Source organism: Camelus ferus, chromosome 4, assembly GCF_009834535.1.
Source record: "Camelus ferus isolate YT-003-E chromosome 4, BCGSAC_Cfer_1.0, whole genome shotgun sequence".
Taxonomy (NCBI): Eukaryota; Metazoa; Chordata; class Mammalia; order Artiodactyla; family Camelidae; genus Camelus; species Camelus ferus.
Genome location: NC_045699.1, coordinates 46,762,703 through 46,783,941, shown reverse-complemented (window position 1 = coordinate 46,783,941; position 21,239 = coordinate 46,762,703). Strand labels below are relative to the sequence as shown.

At 36.5% G+C, this 21,239-nt stretch overlaps 1 protein-coding gene across 2 annotated transcripts in view; it reads right to left on the bottom strand.

Moving 5' to 3' along the window:
- TGFBR1 (transforming growth factor beta receptor 1) overlaps nucleotides 1-21,239 on the bottom strand; it is a 52,779-nt gene that overhangs the window by 21,633 nt on the left and 9,907 nt on the right. The window contains exons 2-3 of one of the 2 annotated variants that reach the window (XM_032478067.1): nucleotides 3,985-4,230; nucleotides 1,352-1,594 (exon numbers count right to left, since the gene is read on the bottom strand). In XM_032478067.1, the coding sequence (XP_032333958.1) occupies nucleotides 1,352-1,594; nucleotides 3,985-4,230 (489 nt within the window). The remainder of the gene's footprint in view (nucleotides 1-1,351; nucleotides 1,595-3,984; nucleotides 4,231-21,239) is intronic. The other variant, XM_032478068.1, reaches the window with a different exon arrangement.

The window sequence follows — 21,239 nt, the reverse complement described above, 5'->3', positions numbered from 1 at the left end:
TGTATGTATCCTAGCAGTCATGGACAGAACTCACTTACTGAATATACATATGGCCAAATTCTACAGAAGACAGCTTTAGGTCATGAAATCAGTTTCTTCATGCTTAATGAACAAAATACATATATATACACCAATATACCTTCATTCCCTTAAAATAAAAAGACATTTTTAATTATGTGAACTTTCTGTATCAGATGTGATTTTGTGTTTCACAGTAATATTCTTCCCCCAATCACGATCTCTGCTTTAATACTCCTTTAATCATATGATTATAAAATTGGTGAAATTTTTCATTTTATTTCTGTATATTTTTATCCATGAATCAAGCCCTTATTTGAAATTAATTTATACTTTTTAAAGGATAGTATATTTAAAAGTCCTCACAAAGCACTTTAAGTATTATTACCAACAGTATCTATTCCATATTTCTGAAGAAGAAACAGAAGCCCAAGGAGGAAACATGGTTTAACCAAGATCAGAGAGCCTATCAGTGATGACGTTGCACTGGAATCTAGACCTCCTGACTCGCAGCGGAGTGTCAAACTACAACATTGTAGAGGATAGGTACTCTCTCCCCTTAGTACCCTTCCAAAGCACGTACAAGAAATGGTTAAAAAAATATATAAATCCCTTTCGATGAAAACACGAAGCACTGATGGCTATGCCAAAATTCTCTTCAGGAAATGATTTGGGCAATTAGCCAGCCTATCTATTTCAGATCCCACAAAACTCAACAAACAGGACTGAGAAAAGCAAACATCACAAGGGCCATGGATCCATAAAGCTATATTAATTATAATTAATTAATTAAGATTTTTTTTTCTAAAGTAAGAAAAATGCCTAAAAATTCATTAAATAAAAAAAACTAGGCCTGAGCTAAAGACAGCAATTTCATGTTAAAAAATCAAATAACCTTCACAATTCCAAACACACTCTCTGTCATGCCTGCTTTCAAATACAAAAATAAAGCTGCTAAACAATCCTGAAGAGAATGAGTAGCTGCAGATCATTTGAACATCTCTGAACTTCAGCCTCAGCTATAGGAGAATAACTATCCTTATTCTATCTCGTGGAGCCCTAAGAAGGTGAGAAAGCTTAGAAATTTACACAAATGTGAAGGTGACTTACTTATACTGCTGAAGTAAGTCAGTTCTAATTTGTCTGTACTAAATTAGCCACAGTCAGATACAGACCTAGCTTAAAGACCTTTATTAGGTTCAAAGCTGAAGTAGTGTTTATACTATCCCAAGTTCTAACAAACTAAGCCAACTGGCTTTGCCAAGTAATAAAATAAATAGTACAGTTAACTTTAAAAAGACATCTTAGAAAAAAGAAAAAACAAATACTTTACCTGATCCAGAACCCGATGTAGTCATATCATAAATTAAATCTTTTAACGTAGTACCCTCTGAAATGAAAGGGCGATCTAAGGAAGGATCCTCTTCATTTGGCACTCGATGGTGAATGACAGTGCGGTTATGGCAGATATAGACCATCAACATGAGTGAGATGCAGACGAAGCAGACTGGTCCAGCAATGACAGCTGCCAACTCAACAGGACCAAGGCCAGATGATGGCTTTCCTGGAAAAGGGCCTCAAGTGAAATAAACATCAACAACAACAGTAACATGGTAAGTGGCATTCACAACTTCCCAGTCCTCCACATTTCCTGCAGGTGGCCTCTACTACCATTAGTCAGAGCCTCATCACAAGCAGCTCAGTACTCAAACCCACAATAAGTGAATCATTTAGTCTTCTCCCATTGGCTCTCCTTTTATGATTACCAGCTCTGTCAACATCCACTTAGTCTTCCTATAGTCTTGAGCCATCCTCTATAACAAGTGCAGCTACCAAAAATATTCTAGGACCTCCCCCATTAATCACTCTCAGATCACTAATAAAAGAACTGATAATCTAGAAAAGCTCCCATTAAATATTTGTCTTCTTTTTCTTTTTTTTTTTTTAAGTAGTTTGGCTTATCTTTTTATTTCAAGGCCAGTATATGCTCATAGCAGGAAAAAAAAAAGTATAAATACATTTGCAAAAGTTAAAAAAAAATTATCTACAGCCTCACCATCCCCCCAAACTATACATTTTAGTGTTTTGCGTGTGTATCTCCACCAGTTTTTTTATAGAAAAACATATCCTTTTTAAAATAGAGTTTACATGGGTATACGTTCTAGTTTATTTTAATTACTTAGACTTTTACTTCAAAATCATTGCATTGTTTCAGAAACACATTAATTACGTTTATTTTGGCATCCATCCTGACACTTGCTGGTTCATGGCTCACCATCATTTCTTTTGCGTCACATCTTTACCATTCGTGAGATCTTTATTTGGATTTATTTCTTATGGTAAAGAGTCCTAATTCTAGTAATTTCTTTCAGAAGAGTATATGAGTCTTTATACACTGAATACTTAATTATCTAAAAGAAGGCTGTTGCCTTTATATACAAAAAATCTTGGCTCATGTAAAGAATTCTGTGTAACAAGCAATATATGATATTCCACTGCCTTTTGGTATTTAAAAAAAGCAGAAAATCTGAACTTTTTTCCTTTTATAGGTAACCAGTGTTCACTTGTGCTGAATGTGTATAAGTTTTCTTTATTCTTGAAAATTGATACTTTTTCATTATATATTTGGTTAAGTATTTTTCCATTAAGTTTACATAGTATTTTCTCTTCTGTCTGCTCTTTTGTGTTTTTCTGGAATTTTTACACTAAGCATATTGGATCATCTAGCTCTGTTCTCTGTATCTCTTAATTTGCTCACCAACTGTCTTTTTCTCTGAATTATAACACAATTTTCCAAACCTGTCTTACCTTAAGCTTGTCTTATGCTTGACTGCAAAACTACAGTACACAGTCTGCTATTCATTTTAATACTGCATTTTTTAAAATTAATTCATCAATTGAGCTTTTCATCTGAAAGCAATCTTAACAACCGTGAAATGTTCTCATTTCATTGTGAAAACAACTGAAAACAGACCTTGGACTGTCTGAAAGTTCTTCCCTATCATGTGTTAAGTCTATTTCAGAGGATGACATCTACTCTGATTTATCCAGTTCAGTCTACTTCTGAACCACTGAATCTTTCCATTTGTTTTTGTTTTGTTTTTGTTTTTTGCTGTCTGCTTATTAGGGACTTGGGAACGAAGGATTTGTGTATGTTTAGCATTAGAAATAAACTGAGTTCTTCATAAGGCCTTGTGAATCTCCATTCAGATATTTCAAGCCCAAATGATGAAAATGGAAAGTTCTGGAATTATCACCTTTCTTTGTCGTATTAGAACTGCAGATGCCTCCATAAAAGTCAGAAAAATTACAGTCTGACTGAGCTTTGCCACTGGATTTGGTTTTCCTTTGCTGTTAATCACTTATGCTGAGGATTTGGTTTTCCTTTGCTGTTAATCACTTGAACTAGGTGGCGGGCTGCCTTCCTTCTACAACTGGCAGGACTGGCCCTTTTCCTCTGAGCTACAGCAGTGCCTCCTCTGAGCACCAAAAGAGGATGCTTCCTAAAGAGAACTGAGACTTTGCCCCTGTAGCCTAAGCTCATGCCCAGCCCCTCGGCTTAAGGTATCTGGGGATTCTGCAAGAGGTTCTTTCATCTCCATCTCTTCCTGTGGTTGGCCAGTTCTTCACTAGTCTGCTATCATCTGCATGAGGACAACATAGGGACACTCTGAGGACATATTGCTATGGTCGGCTTTGTCACAATTCACTAAAAGAGGCTACCCTTTCAGGCATAACAGACCTCAGAGAAAGTCTGTCTTGGAACCACTTTCTCAAACAACACACCCCCAGGAGTCAGGATCTTGGCTAACCTTGTAACTCTACAACTACAGACAAATTACTTCTTGCCTCTAAACTGAATAAGCTGGGGTAGTCAATTTTTAAGATCCCTTCCAGCTCTAGAATCATAGAGTCTAAGAGCTTTTCTTGTAGTACTAAGAAAAAAATATGTATACAACAACTTACCAACAGTTGGGAGTTCTATTTTATTGCAGTGGTCCTGATTGCAGCAATATGTTGTAGTAACAGACCCAGTTTTTGAAGATGGCGCACATACAAATGGCCTGTCTCGCGGAATTAGGTCGATCTCAGCTATACACATGCTATTGTGTATAACTTTGTCTGTGGTCTCTGTGACAGAGACAAAGCAGAGCCCATCTGTGACACAAGTAAAATTGTCTTTTGTACAAAGGTGGCAGAAACACTGTAATGCTGGAAAAAGAGAAAAAGATTCTATCAGAAAAAATTCTCAAGATTAACAACCTGAAATTATCCTATATTCTCTATAATACATTCCTGATTCTATTATCATTATACACTTTTTTTGCACTATTCAAAAAACAAAACTTTGTTACTCTGAGAAGTTCCAAATTTTCTTAAGAAGTACACATATATAGGAGCCAAACATGATTGAATTTGGACCTAGGTTTTTCCCTAAGACTTTTTGGCTTCCTAGTATAGAAAAATTGTTATGTGCAATTTCATCAAGGTAAGGCAAGCCCTCCCATTTGAAACAAAGTACATTTAAGTTTGTAATGGTTATACTTATTAGTCCAAAACTAGGCATTCATCTGTATACTCCCACTGGGGAGCAATGTGTAAAAACACGACTACCCCTTCACTGTAGGCTGGAAATGTCATTTGGGTAAATTTACAGTAGTGGAGTAATGGAAACAGATTTGTATTGAGCCAGACATTCCTTTCTTCTGTGCAAAACCGAGAAAGACCCGTATCTTCCAAATAGGATTAGGGTATTTTCTCATAAGCAAAGAATACATACATGCTCCAACCACACAGGTAGCTGGCTACAGAAATGACTGGAGAAACACCAGCTCCATGCTCACTTTCATCTGTCTGACCTTCATGGTTCAACTTGAGGAATGACCCTTTAAAGGAAGTGTTCTCCTAATTACCACCAACACCTTCCCGTACACAGAGACACACCCTCTACTAAGCTCTCCAGCAAGGTTAAGTGCTTCCCAAAGCACACATTGCTTAACCAGAATTGCTTTTTTTCCATCTCCCTTATGAAACTCTAAGGTCTCTGAGGGCAGAGATCCATATTAATAATTTCTGTAAATCCACATCTAGCACTAGGCCTGGGGCAGCATTCCAAAAATGCTGAATGAATGACAGAATGCGTACTTATATTTCACTATAATCTCATGAAACTGCAAAACACAGATACATCCTTGAGTCCAAACTTTCCAATTACATGTTAGCAAGGGAAAGAGAGAGCCCGGATTTGTAGAATGACCATCTATGATGAGACCAGGGAGGTCTACTCTAACTAGAAAAAGAATGACCAGGCAGACAAGCAGGCCAGACAGAAGAAAGCTAGCTAATTCTGAACAGCTAATTTGCTGTGCAGGAAAGGTTTAACTCAACAGGACTGAGTTGCTCAAACCACACACATTGTCAAGAATGGCCTGTCTTCAGGACTGGCCCTTGGCCAGTTCCTGGAAGATGAGCTTTGACACCTTGAAATATTCTCCCTGATAAGAATGCTGCAAGCCTGCGTGACTGAGCCCCAGTTGAAAACCCTGAACACCAAGGCTTCGGGGAGCTTCCCAGGTTGGCAACACTTCCCACGCGCTGTCACACATCACTGCTAAGCTATGGCGTGCACCTCTGCTATTGCACTAGGAAAGGACATCTGGAAGCTTGCACCTGATTTCTCCTGGACTTCACCCCATGTGCCTTGCCTTTTCCTTTTGATGATTTTAATATGTATCTTTCCACTGTAATAAATAAAAACCATGAGTATAACAGCTTTTCTGGGTCCTATGAGTCCTTCTAGCAAATCATCAAGCCTGAGGATGGTTCAGAGAAACCCCAACTCACCTGCTAAACCCAAACTCAGGAACACCACAATCTCTTCAAGCAGCTGCTTCTTGGTTGCTGGCTTAATTAGCATATTTGTCTATTATCCTTACAGACTAGCAAAGTTTTATCTTAATCATTATAAAAAATTTTTTTCTTTCTCCATAGATAGTTCAGCTCTTTGAATTAAATCCTCATAAGCATGAAGAGGAACTCAAGAAAAGTATACGAGATATAATCATAACCTAACATTTAAAGACTGTTAAAAACAACAGTGGCTTATTCATGATGGTTAGTGTAGGTTCCCTGGTATAATTTCCTAAGGAGAGATTCTGAACCAGGAATCCATGGACTGGCTTCAGGGATACATGAGTCCCATGAAACTGTAGGCCAAATGTAGTATGTATCTGCATTTTCAAGGAGAAAGTTCACAGCTTTCCACAGAACCACAAAGTGGTCTGTCACCCACAAAAAATTAAAACCACCACCACAGAAGATTGCCATTATTCTCTCCCAAATCCTCTTTACTCGTGATTAGTCATCAACCAATGTTTTCTAAGCATTACCTTTATCAGTTACTCTACCAAAAGTTTAGTATACAAAGATTAATAACTTATGGTCATGGCCCTTGAAAAGCTCCAGTGACCAGTGAAGAAAAATATTACAATACAATATGGTAATTGCTATATATAAAAATACTGCCATGAATACTCTCCCTGTTCTAAGATCTTGGCTCCTTTAAAGCATATGAAATGACAGCTAAACACTTTGTCTAACAATTAAAACTTACTTTTGGGTTCCAACTTAGTGCTCACATTACAAATGCTATCCAGGGCCATGCACTTCTCATCATTATGATAATCATGTCTTTCCTGACATTGGTCTTTACATATACTACCCTTTTGCCTAGTTTAAACCCACTCTCTCATCTTTTAAGACCCTATTCAAACAAGATCTTTTCCAAGATACGCTCTAAACCTCTCCCCTACCCCGTAAGACAACTAGACAACTCCTTTCACTTTCTTCCCATTGCCCTCTTTGCATACCTTTAGGTTATCACAAATCAGTCTATTTATAGTTTGCTGTTAAAGTGTCTCTCATTACACGAAGAAGGGCCAAGTTTTTTTTTTATTAGATTTGTCTTCCCATCTTTCCCAGACTCCTAAATAGTGATCAGAAAAATATTTACCAAAGCAGTGTTTCCCAAACAGGAGGTCACAAATATGTTGGCAGAAGGGGAGTCTAAGAGTTGTGTACAAAAATTTTTTAAATATTTTCATTTAAAAGATAATCTAAGATGAATGATAGACATTCTAGATCATGAGTAACCGCCACCTAAACAAGTACTGCCAGGAGGCTCTCACTGCTGCTTCCTCAGCTGGGTTAAGATCTCCCTCAGGCCAAATGTTCTCATGGCACACTCTACGAGCAAGGCTTTCATAGTAATTGTGAGTGAAAGAGTGAAAAGTACAGGGAATTTGAATCACCAGAGCATATGGTGATACAGGCCTGGTATATTCATGGTATTTTCGAAAGCCAATAGTCTAACAGCCAATACCACATATAATGCTATAAGTATGACATGGGTCCTATCTATGTAGTACAATCTGCAGAAGTTAATTAGCAGTAAATATGGTTTTAAGTATGCAATGAAATTTTTCCATTCTCACTTCCAGCACTAATTCTTTTACAGAGCCATTTACTAAAGATTTCAATAATGTCATAATGTTAACCTCATCAAGTGAACAAGACAGTAGACATCTCATTAAAATTGGTATTTGAGGAATGCTTGCAAGTGTTTTGGTTAGGTATGAGGTCTGATTATCCTGAACTTACAAAGCCTTGAAGAATAGTACCACTTTGCACAACATCACTTATGAGAATCGGCACTTGCAACTTTTAGTATCACTGAAGTTAACAAAAAGAAACATTTAAAATGAAATCAGACCTAAGGCTGTTTTTTTTTTTTCCTACTATGAAACCTAATATCTGTCACACTGAGTAATTGTATTAATTTGAATGTTGTTGTTTTGTAGTTGTCTTTATATTTAATTTGCAGACTAGATTTATAGTTGTCAATGAGCCCAAAACAAATATTTTATATCTACTTTCATGCCTATACCTTTCATACCTGAAGTAACATTATGAAAAATACATTTGTATTTTTCTTTCCAAAGGGGTCATTACATTATGGCACATTTGAGAAAGTCGGTACTAAAAAAGGGCTTCTCTTAACAAGAGTCTTTCAGTAAGAAGAACAGGTCTCCAGACAAGTATAAACACCATGTAACACAAAGCTTAACCAGGTAAGGGTTTATTTCTTCAGAGAATTTTAAAATTCTATTTCACCACTCTAAATCAGTCTTGACTGAATACAAGATTGCTCTAAAATCTGTATGATACAGTAATATAATTTAGGGAAAAATAAAACAAATTTAAAAATCCCCAAGAATTCATGAGCTTTAATTCTCATTTTTAAAAAATCCATATTTATACTATTAATAGATCTGACCTCCCTTTTATTAAACCAGGTTATTGTTTTGTTTTAATTTTTAAATGCATGTACTGGGCAAAACTTCTATCTAAAAAAAGGTATACAAAATGTCTTCTTCCCAACTCAGAGCCCAAGTTTCACTCCCTACTCCACAGCAACCTTTTAAAACCAGCCCATCAACTGGACTCTTTCATTTCACTGTATAATTTTTCATTGAGCATCTCTATATACCAGGTGCTATGTGGGCTATCCCTATGGTGTAGGGATAAGTAAGACAAGGTATCTGGACTTAAGGAGTTCATTAGAGTGGATGAGTAAGGCATTAAACAGATCATTCAGAGTCTTGAGGAGACTGATCAAAGTGCTTCAACTCTGCTGAGGTATAAGAGATATCAAGAAAAGCCTTGCAGGATATTCAAGTTAGAACTGAAGAATACATAAATTTGCCAAGTAGATGAAGGTGAGAAAGCTATTCTAACAGGGCTTTTTTTCCTCACTGGTAAGATTTCATCCTGGCAGCTAGCATCCCAAGTGTTAATAAGATCATCAAATATAAATAACTATTTAATATGCTAACCACAATGGTTTCATTTCATCAACAAGATGAATATAATACCTTCCTGACCTATTTCATCATCTCATTGAGACTCTCAAATGAGATACTGTACATTAACATACTTTGAAACTATTAATGTAAATTATTATGTGAACACACAGAATTATCACATACAATACATGGCATCATTCCTAGCATGGTTTTTATCTGTAGGCCACCAAAGAAACAGCTCTTCCCAAATGTAGTGCCTAAAATGTCACTGTGGAATCCCAGACTGACAGAACCACATGAAACCTTAAAGATTATCCAGTTCTAATTCAGTTCTGTCATTTTATTAATGAAGAAACTGAAACTTAAGAGTACCAAAATGATTTATAACAGTGTTCTACCCAGGTTAAGGTGGATGTGAAATTCCACAAAATTATCATCATGAACATGAATAAGTAAATGTGGCTCTTTTCTGTACTGATATCCGTGTGTGAAGTAACAAACCTTTCAATAGTACAGTTTCTTGTTGACTCTTCTGGACAGCAAAAGGTAAGAGCTAAACTCCCTGTTTGGTACTTTTCTCCTACCTTGGCCACCTTTTTCTTCTGTGCTCCAGCCTCTACCAGTAGCCACAGCGTCCTCAATTCTAAGATGCACATTTTCCCACACTTTAACATTTTGGAAATCTGCACACACTTCACAATCAAGGTCAAAAGAAAACTCCAGCCTCTAGACAGAAAGGTAAGACGTGATGTAATGGCTGCAACCTATGCATGTGCAAACTTGGCTACGCATGGAAGGTATTACTCAGGTAATCATCACATTAATTATCTGCACTGGTAGCTCTCTTGCAACTAAAATTTAACATAAGCTTGATCCCTATGAAAATGTCCTCACAAAGATTTCTCTGTGATTCAGCAATGCAATGAAAATTTACTGTGTTCACAGAAGACTGTCAGTCCCATGCCAGGAATACAATTACTAGCACTAGAAATTTCTAAATGTTGCCAAATAAATTAGAGAATTATCGAGTTTGAAGATGTTGGTATGATGTGAAGGACTGAAACCAAACATTTAGCTGTCAAGGGAAGTGACAACAATAATAAGAGCCAAGAGAACCCTAGAGGTTATCATTTTCACTGTATTCTAGCACCAGGGTGATACATTCCAAGCTGATAGTCTGGCTCTTGGTCCTATCTATTAAAAAAATTTTTTCCATTGTTGCTTCATTTCAGTGTATCTTGAGGTCGCACATCAAAGCACTATTACTTCTACCTAACACTCAGGCTACAAAGGCTTGATTCAGAAGCCCTTATGTCTGGCAATGGAGAGGCAGACAGCCTATGGATAGCATATGGAACAGGCATTTCTATGAGCCTTGTTAACAAAATAAAAATTAGTACCAGACACCTTGTCTTCCCAGGGCTAGAGTGACAGTCTCTATACAACATATTCTTGTTTTCGGCATAGCCTTCAATATGCTTTTCTTTTTCAACCCTTGTTATTTGGTCCCTCTATCCTGCCATCACCCAACTTCCCCTATCAAGAACTCAACTGAAACATCTTGTTGAAATTCGCCAGTGATGATGCCCTTTGGTTGAATTCAACTTTTCTAAATGTGTTGGGACGTGAGACAGACACCCCTTTCTGTCTTAGTGACGTGACACTACACTTCCCGAACCTACCACCACACTCAGCCCTTTGCTGCAGCTCACATCTCACATCTAAACTCTCCGTCCTTGGACTTGTGCTCCGAACTCCTATTCTAACTGCCTCCCGGATCCTCTCTGCTGGGCTTACCTGTTAGTACAAAGTCAACACATTCAAAACCTTTCTTTCCCTTACCCTGTCTATTATAGCATAACTATTCTTTACTACACAGTATTTCCAAATATTACAAATATGCACTAACAGGCAGGTAACGGAACTAACACACAGTACACGCCTTTCAGTCCGCTTAGCTATATACTAAAAGCAGATCACACCACTGTTGGCAAAGGCGAAGGCAAAAGTTCAAAGTTGTAACAAAATCCTTCCAGGTACTAAAGTCAACCCCTGTTAGCATCTAGTCTACTCCTCCACTCAGCTCCTCTGGAAGGAAGGAAGGGAGAGAGGGAGGGAGGGCAGGAGGAAAAGACATACATATATTGGCCTGTATATATTACACAGTATCTCCCTGGATACTTCCTCTCTTCTCTCCACTCCCACCTCTGGGAGGCCTATCCTCTCCTCTCCTCTCCTCCTTCTTTCAGGTCTAGGGAAAGCATTTAAGAAACATTTAAGAATGTGCTGTTTATCTCTGTAAACAAGGCTAAAACCCTGACCACAACTCCCACTGGCCTACTGCTCTGGGCTTTGTTCCTCAAAGGACTCAGTGGTTCTTCTCAACTCTACTCCATTGGGGTTGTCCTGAGCAGTAATGTCAAAATAACAGCACCATACATTGTGAAAGTAAATTCTCCTCTAGCCTAGGTAACATTTCATTCCCAAGTGTAGTGCTTCAAAAAATCTGATTTATGCAGACATTTCTCCAGATAAATTGTTTACTTCCGCCACCTTTAAAGCACCTAAAAAGCATTATTTATATGATTCAACACACAAATGAGGGCACTTTGAAAGTCTCAATCACTTGGTTTTTCCACAATACCTCCATTTTTCTAGACTCCTAAGCTCCATGGAATTAGCTGATATAAGTTAACTGATATCAGAGAAAAGCATACTAAGAAAAGGCTGCCTGAACGGCAAGGTGAGATTTAATATGGGCAATTACTACAAAGGCCTTCATTTAGGCTCACAATAAACTGCACAAGTACAGGATTATTGCCTAGCAGATTTGGGGAATCTGTTTAACAACAGATTTTAGAATAGTCAACAACATTTACTGTTAACTGTAGCCATGGTGATAGGGGAGACAGAGGGAGAACTGAGCGCAAAATCTCACAAATATCCAATATAATAAATAATTAGTAAGTGTTACTTGAATATCAATCTGCCATGTAAATGAGTCAGAGAATCAAAGAATTAATTCAACAAAGTTTGATCTGAAAGGTATCTTAGTTGTGAAGACAACCTCATTTTGTAGATGTAGCAACTTAGTTTCTCTTACTCCAATACTAAATCAAACCATGAAGTCAGGATGTGGTAAATTTTGTTTCATAAAAAATCATTTCCTAATGACAACTCTTCCTTACAACAGAAATGGCTGCCAAGAAGGTTAGGACTTTCCTATCATCAGAAATATTTAAGCAGAGGCTTAATGACCAACAGACTTCGTGAAGTAGGGATCTCCTGTACTAAATAAAAGGTTAGTCTAAAACTTTGCAGTCCTTTAAATAGTAAGATTCTATTATTTTATAAGTTTCATCAAATAACAAATATCCACATTTTCATTTTTTGATCTATTCTACTTAACATCTTCAAGGTACAATAAGTAGAACAGTGCACTTCATTCTTTAATTGTTTATTCTTTTCCTCCATTAAACTATGAACTTCTTCAAGTCAGGGACTGGTTTAACGCTTTAAGCATCTCTGCATCCTTGGATCCTGGCCCACTGGAGAGATCCAGTGGTGTTTCTTAAATATCCAAGGAATCTCTCTCTAGCATGTGGCTAGTTACTACCAACAGGGTCTTCAATAAAACGGCCAAGTAAGCAAATTTTCTCTTTTACCTCCTACTACCTTCATTTTTGAAATCCTTTTCCCAGTTCTCAGTACTCTCTTTGCAACTGTCCAAAATTACCACGTAGGTACCTCTCAAGTCCATTTGATGTAAAACATACCATTGCCTAAATAACTTCTCTCTCTCTCTCTCTATAAATGGAGGACAAACTAACACTTTCAAAATTACAAATGAGCATACCCTCTGACCCAGGAGTACAGCCTGTAGATATACTTGTGCATGTGCAAAGTGGCTTACATGCACTTACATAATAGGTTATTAACTTCCTAATAGTATATACTAGATTGTAATCTGTCCTATGTTTCTATCAATAGAACTAGTAAAATGACATAATGGTACCACTATATAATGGAAGCTAATACAGCCACACACACACATAAACAAAACTATGTTTTCTATGCACTAATGTAGACTGACCCAGAAGATGTATTAAGTAAAAATCCACATAGTGCACAACAGCATATTTGATATAGTAACATTTGTGCTAAAACGGAAGGAAAGGAGAGAGGGAGGGAGGAAAATACATACATATATCTCCCTGTTAGGATACAAAAGAAATAAGGTAACACTGGCTTCCAAGGAAGAGAACTGGGTACCCAGAAGATAGGAGTGGGAGGAGACTTTTCTATAAACTCATCTGTAGTTTTTGAATTTTGAAAAATGTGACTCTATTATATCTATTCAAAGGTATAAATATTTTTTTAATATGCCTCTCTATGTTCCATCCCTTTTCCCAATCTTGTCTTCAAAACTCCAACTCGGGATATTTAACCTATGGAGTACAGTCACTTCATGCCAATTTCAAAACTTTAATGTTCTTTCTGGAAAATAATTTGCTAAGATATAGTAAGAGCTTTTAAAAAGTCTTTTATCTTTTAATCCATTAATTCTACCTCTTAGAATTTAGTCTAAGTAAACAATAAGAGATGAGAGCAAAGGTGTAAGCACACAGATGTTTGTTACAGCATTTTATAGTTGAAAACAACCTCTATGAATGACAATAGAGTAGTGACAGAATAAATTATGGTAACAATCATAAATGGAATACTATAAAGCCATTAAAGCTGATACTTTAGAAGCATGTTTAAGGACAGAGGAACAATTAAAGGTGATCATAGATCATACTATTAAAGCCGGACACAATGTGGTTGTAATTCTGTTTCTATAGAGTGATCTCCTTATTTGTGTTCCACTTCAGTGAATTCAGGTATGTTAACATACAGAGCAGATGTCTGCACTCTGAGCTGCTCTAGCCCCGGGGGGGGGGGGGGAATGGAGAAACTTACATTTATCATGGTGAGTGCTAAAAAATATAACTGAATTTCTTTTGTTTTCTCCCAAACTAAACACACTTTTACACAGTCTCCTGTTGGATTTTATGTTGACTAGTGGGTATTATTAAAAATTTCATGGCATTCAGTGACCAAGAAACTCAAGTTTGAATCCTTTCTCTGCCAGTCAGCCTCTAAGTAATTCTGAGGAAATTGTTTAACTTTTTTGAGCCTGTTTCCTAAATGTACAACAAAAGCAATCTCAGAAAGTTTGAGATTTAAATGAGATAGAATATTTAGTGTAGTGCCTGGCAAAAAACAAAATGCTGAAAAATTCATTTATGTACTCATTCAGCAAGTATTTTAACACCTACTATGTGCCAGTCCCTAGATGCTGAACAGAGAGCCAGAGCAAACTTTCATACAACTCTAGGAGGCAACACTGACAGAGTATAATAATGTAAACACGTACACACAGAGACCTGAACATTCATGGTAGCTATTTCTCTCTCTCTCTATTCACAAATACCCATACAGAGTTTTTCAGCAATATGACCGCTTGAACAGGGTTAGCCCAAGAATTTCACTGTTGTAGCATGAGAGAAGTACCTACAGGGAAGTATATTTTCAGTTCCAGCCCAAATTAACGAAGTGTTATAACTCATCTAGTGTATATACGTAATACCCACAAATGATAAGGAATCATAACTCATTAACCATAATATGTTCACACTGGAAGAACCTGATAATTACCTGATCCTAACCCCTTTTTACAGATGAGGAAACAGGAGTGCCCTAAGAGTTGTAATATAATCTAATTTATTCTAAAAGCACCAAAAGAAAAAACAAGGATTATTACATAATCTATGGTGATCTTCCCCAAGTAGGACAAGACAAAGGATTCTCCCCTTCCCCTCTGGAAGGCAAGAATGGCTGTAGGAGACGTTGTGACTTGGTTGCGTAGATACTAAGGCATCGTGATGATCATTCTGGGTCTGGGGAACGAAGAATGAGATAGGACTGGTTAGAGAAGGAAGTGGTAGCCACCTACTAGCTGCCTCTGAATTAAAGGCAGAGGAGAGTTACACCTGGGCCAGCAAACAGCTAAAGACCTACTGGAGCCATAGTTGAAGAAATGAGCTGAAGGTGCTGTGTAGTTAGTAATTTTAGAAGCAGAGAGAAAAGACGAACACCTTTTACCAGGAAACAGTGTATGTAACCTGTGTAGGAAGAAAGAATATACCTTTAGGACAGAGATGATCAGGATGAGACTCCTACTCTCAAAGAGTTCACAATATGATGTGGAGAACAAGCATGCCACTGATAAAGGGTAGTGTAGACCAAGTGCAGAGGGAGCACAGAAAAGGGAGACTTCTCTCAAAGACAGACACCTAAGCTGAGGCTTATGGAAGGAAAGACGGTCATTCCAGGGAGATGATAAACAAAGACACTGTTCACAGACTCAGTAATAAGAGTTAGGCAGTTTAGGAAAATGTAAATAGATCATATAATTATCTCGGTGTAAACAAACAGAAAACATAAAATTCAATACCTATTCGAGATAAAACCAAACAGTCACTATACAAAAAAGTCATCACCTTTTCTTAAACCAGCAACAAATAGAAAACAAAAAAATCAAATACCTAGGAATAAAAAGACATTTAAGACCTCTACAGTGAAAGCTTCAAAACATTACTTAATAGAAATTATGAAAAATATAAAATAAAATATATTTATTTATAAATGGAGGAACATGCCAGTCTCCTCACTGGGAGATTCAATACTGTAAAAAATGTCAATATTCTGCAAAGTGATCTGTGCATTCAGCAAAATCAAATAAAAATCCCTACAGGATGGGGCAGGCGCACGTGCATGTGAGTGAGAATTGACTAGCTGATTCTAAAGTTTACGTGGAAAAACATCCTAAGAAAGTCAAAGCATTCCTGGAAAACAATGCTTTTGGAAGATGTACACTATCAGATATCAAGACCCATCACAACATTATAATATGGAAGAGAGTGTGTATTAGCACAAGGGCAAGTAAACCAATGGAACAGAATGGAGATTCCAGAAACAGACTTTCACATATACAACTACTTGATTTATGGTAAAGGTGACAACATAGTGCACTAGGAAAAGGAAGGCATTACCAACAAATAGTGCTGGATCAACTGGGCATACATATCTTACAAACAAACGAAAAACAAAAACAGTAACATCTCATGCCACAATCAAAAATCAACTTGAAATGGACTGTGTATCTCAGTGTGAAAGGTAAAACAAGAAGCCTTTTAGATGAAAACATGGGAAAACATTTTTAAGATACTGAATCCAGAAAGATTAATCAAATAGGATTCAAAAAGCACTAACCTTAAGGAGAAAAAACCTGGACTACATTAAAATACACTAAAAGACACCATTCTTCTTTGCCATTTTTCTATTCATAGCTCTCTTTTTTAGATTTATCAAGTATTTGTCTGTTTTAATAATGTGTTTACAAAGAACCAATTTGGAGAACAACCCAATCCAAAAACGGGCAGAGAATCTAAATATTTCTCAGGTGAAGACATACAAATAGCCAATAGGCACATGAAAACATGCTCAATATCGCTAATTATCAGAGAAATGCAAATCAAAACTACAATGAGGTATCACCTCACACCAGTCAAAATGGCCATCATTCAAAAGTCTACAAATGATAAACGCTGGAGAGGCTGTGGAGAAAAGGGAACCCTCCTATACTGTTGGTGGGAATGTAGTTTGGTGCTGCCACTATGGAAAACATTACGGAGATTCCTTAAAAAACTAAAAATAGATTTACCCTATGATCCAGCAATCACACTCCTGGGCATATATCTGGAGCATATATCAAAAAGATCCATGCACCCCAATGTTCATAGCAGCACTATATACAATAGCCAAGACATAGAAGCAACCTAAATGTCCATCAACAGATGACTGGATAAAGAAGTTGTGGTGTACACACACACACACACACACACACACACACACACACACACACAATGGAACACTAGTCAGCCATAAAAAAAGAATAAAATGATGCCATTTGCAGCACAGACATTCCTGGAAGTTGCCATACTAAGTGAAGTAAGCCAGAAAGAGAAAGAAAAATACCGTATGATATCATTTATATGTGGAATATTTTTAAATTACACAAATGAACTTATTTACAAAACAGAAACAGGCTCACAGACATAGAAAACAAACTTACGGTTGCCAGGAGGGAAAAGGAGGGGTGGAGAGAGAAACTGGGAGTTCGGGATTTGCAGATACTAATTACTATGTATAAAATAGATAAACAACAAGGTCCTACTATTAGCACAGGGAACTATGTATTCAATACTTATAAGAGCCTATAATGAAAAAGAATATAAGGACTATATATATAACTGAATCACTATACTGTACACCAGAAATTAACACCACATTGTAAACCAACTATACTTCAATTTTAAAAAAACACACACAAAGAACCAGTTGGGGGTTTTATGGATCAAATCTATTTTCCTTAATTTTTTTCCTAAATCCTTATTTCCTTGGTACTTACTAGTTGTTCTTTCTTCAGCTTGACTTTCAATCTTATTCCATTCAAATTTTCCTTTGGGTACTGCTTTAGCAAAGTTCCCACTAGGTTTGATATGTACAGCTCTAGTTCATTTCTAAATGGTTTGTAACTTACAATTGTAATTTCTTCTTTAACCCTGGATTATTTAAAAGAATAATCTTACATTTTGGCTTTTTTTTTTCTTTTTTGGTTACTGTTAATGTCTAATTTGAATTTTCTTTGTAGGCTTCCATATCATCAACTTCCTGAAAAACTAGAGAATTATTTTAAAGAATATTATTCATGATTACAAAATTGGAATACATTATTTATTACTGTTATTCAGATACTGCTTTCTTAATCTACAGTGAATTGATCAATGTCTCCTATTTTTAACAGTCCTAGCTTTATGTATTTTGACACTATCATTTTATTAGTTGCATAAAGATTCATGACATGTCTTGAGAGATATCTCTTATAAAAAATAAAATACACCTCTTTCTTCCCTTTAATGCTTTTGTAACTTGAATTTTATTTTGCCATGTATTAATCTTACCATGTCTACTTTTCTGTTTTTGTCTGATTTGCCTTTTTCTATTCCACTATTTCAACCTTTTGATGTCATCTTAAGCATCTGTTGAAAAATACTACTATATTTGCAGGCCTCTGTGTTTGTATTAATCCAATCTAAGAACCTGTCTTTTCAACAGGGGAAGTCAACTCTTCATATTTACTAAATATTCATGGACTTACAACTGCCATATATTTACCATTAATTTTTTAACTTAGATTTTATTTTGATCAAAGTTGTGTCTGTACAGTTTAAGGTGTCAAATAGTTCTACAAGACTGTTAACCAAAAAAAAAAAAAAAAAAGGAACAACAACACTCAACCCTTCCTATTTCCTGCTCCACAGAAATAATCACATTTTCTACTCTTGAGTCTCTTGGTATCTAGCTTTATGTAATTTCCATCTGTTTGTGAAACAAAGGAAAAAAGTCACAGAATTTAGCAAAAAGAGGGATGACAGGTACCGTTAGAAATCTGAGACTTCGTGAACCACACATATAGTTACATAAGCTTTAACTTTCCTGCCTTCCCTAGTCTGAATTGTTCATCTTCCTTGTCAACAAAATGTCAAAGAAAGCAGTTCAATTCTAGTTGCAGTCTCCTAAAGAAACATAGCTGAACTAAACCAGGCAAGGACAGAAAAGCCCAGCCAAAATAGAGAGGCTTTTATAATTTTCTATAATTTATTTATATTGTTATAGCACTTCAAACTTTTGAATCCATACCCTCACTTGGGGCATGAGGGTGCAGGTAGCTAGTGCTGTCCAAACTCCTTTCAGAGGAACATTAACCCTTCTAAGACTAAACTATGTATATATTAAAACTGGAGCTTGAGAATACACTGTAAAGCCTAATAAAGTTTTCAGACCTCCAAATCGAGACATCCCAAGAGTTAGCATTAGGAATACAGATTTCAAATTGCTGGTAGCATTTTGGTAACTGAAGAAGGCCTCTAGTAGGGGGTTGGTTATGAAAAGAAAAGAGTCTGCCAGGGCCTAATGTCACTTATCCTTCAGAGACTAGAAGTTACACAAAGAATTATGCTGTGCAGAATTATGCAGTACAGGTATATGATGGCACAGGATTATAATCTCTACATGTAAGTCAATAATTACTAGGCCCGAACTATAGTTTAGGATGGTTCTGAGACTTTCCTCCCAGTCCAGTATCTCTAAGCTAAATTAGATGCAAGCATCCAATTGCTTAGAGCAGCTATTTCCTTGGGGCACACCATCTGTTTGCAATGCACAGCTAATTCTGAATCTGTTGATCCTTGAAGAATATCCCCTAAGATTCCTGCCTGACTCCTAAAATCCAATTTATTGAAACCCTTTCCCTCCCCTTCTCCCATCATAAAGCAGGAGTAGCTGGATCTGACAAAACTTAAGTGATATAAGAGAAGAGGTGGAAAGGCCCCAGCTAAAAGAATATTTATGTACACCCCCTCTTTTTTAGGATAAAGTGTAAGAAGCAATTGTGATCTTGGGGAGAAAGGCTATATGAGAGCAGAAAGACTTACGATTATAAATGTATTAAAAATAAGAAGGAAGAGAATAAAGGTACAATTTACCATGGGAGGGGAGAAAGCAAAACAACAAAGAAAGAAAAAAGTTTTCACAGGAAAGTGATCTACGGTGCTGTGTTAATTGGCTTGTTTGCTGGTAAGTAGGGAATTTCAAATCTACAATGCACAACTATCACCTATAATTTTTTTTTTCTTAAATAGAGAAGAGAAAGAAAAGGACAAAAAATGTTGAGACAGACGTGATTCTCAAGCCCTGGAGAATGTCAAGGAAAGGGCCTAGAATATGCACCCTGGAGGGCTCTGAACCCCCCTGGTTGTTTTATTTCCTTTGGCTGTAGCAAGTACTGCTGGTTTGTCTGTGTTTAGAGAAATCAGTAATAGAAACCTACCTGGGGTAAGGAGATACTATTGTTTTTTTCAGTTCCCCCCTCTAACATTATGAATATTTTCAAACATTCAGAAAAAGTGATAGAAATGTGAACACCTATACACCACTACCTAAATTCCATAACTGCTATTTTCCTACATTATCATTATTTATCCCTCTATCCACATATCTGTTAAGTCTGATTCAATAGTATTTAAAGAGATCTTCCATAAATTAGGCGATTAAAAAAAAAAATCATTCTCCCTAATGGAGGCCCAAGTCAGAAAAGGGATGCTAAATGAAGTTGTAAGTGAGGAGGAAGTCGAATTCCTGTTCAGTCATTAGCTGAATTATTTTCCTGAAATTATCCTGATTATCCTGAAATACCATGAACATCTGAGCTCCAGTTTCCTCATCTATTAAATAAAGACAAAATAATAATCATGGTCTCATGGTTCTTTCTAGTCTAAAAACTTACGATTCTATGAAAAACAATTTTCTTAATAACTATCATTTACTTCATGTTTTCTATGTGCCAGGAAGTATGCTACAAGTTTTACGAGAGCAAGCTCATTTAACCTTCACAGGTTCCCTAAAATTTCTGAGACACCCCATCATGAACACTGTCACCTGTTTTTAGCAGCACTAGGCCACCCTGACTTCTTTCAATTTGTGCTTCCTCTCTACGTTCTCAGCGCTCGTATGGTACACTGCTTTGGTGGAACTAGCTGGAACTAGCAATAAGAAATTGCCTTTCCTCACTGAGAAACATGAGCAAACTCTAGCCTATGGTCTGTAATTTCTCTTCAAATGTGAAATGAGATAAAATAGCTAAAACTACTTTAACTTGTTTATTTTGGTAAAATAATTACATATAATTATTGTTGAAGGAAATCTACAATACACAATCTGGGTGTTTTTATTTAAATCTGTTGTACACTGAATAACAAAATTAAAATGTCAGTTTTTCAATTGGAGAAAGTACTCAAAACAACAGCCATGTGCTAAACAAAGAGACTCAATTAGAGCACATTATGGTTTGGTTTGGGAATGAATACATTAAGCAAAAAGGAAAAAAAAAGCCCCATACATATAGTGTGTTTGTGCTCGTATAAATGAAAAGCCACTGTCACTGCTTTTATCTCTATGTTCCTTTTCAGGTTTAACTATCTCCTCCATGCTCAGTGCTCCAAAATATGTATATTAGTCCTCATTTCTAGTTAAAAAAAAAAAAGCCGTCTGTTTTTGCTTTTTTCCATGGGAGCTATTTGTATTTCCATACATATTTAAAGATCTTATATTGTAGAAATGTAACAGGATGCCTGCACAAGGTGTCCTAGAACTATAAATATACACTATTATGTAATCGGTTAGGTTCACACC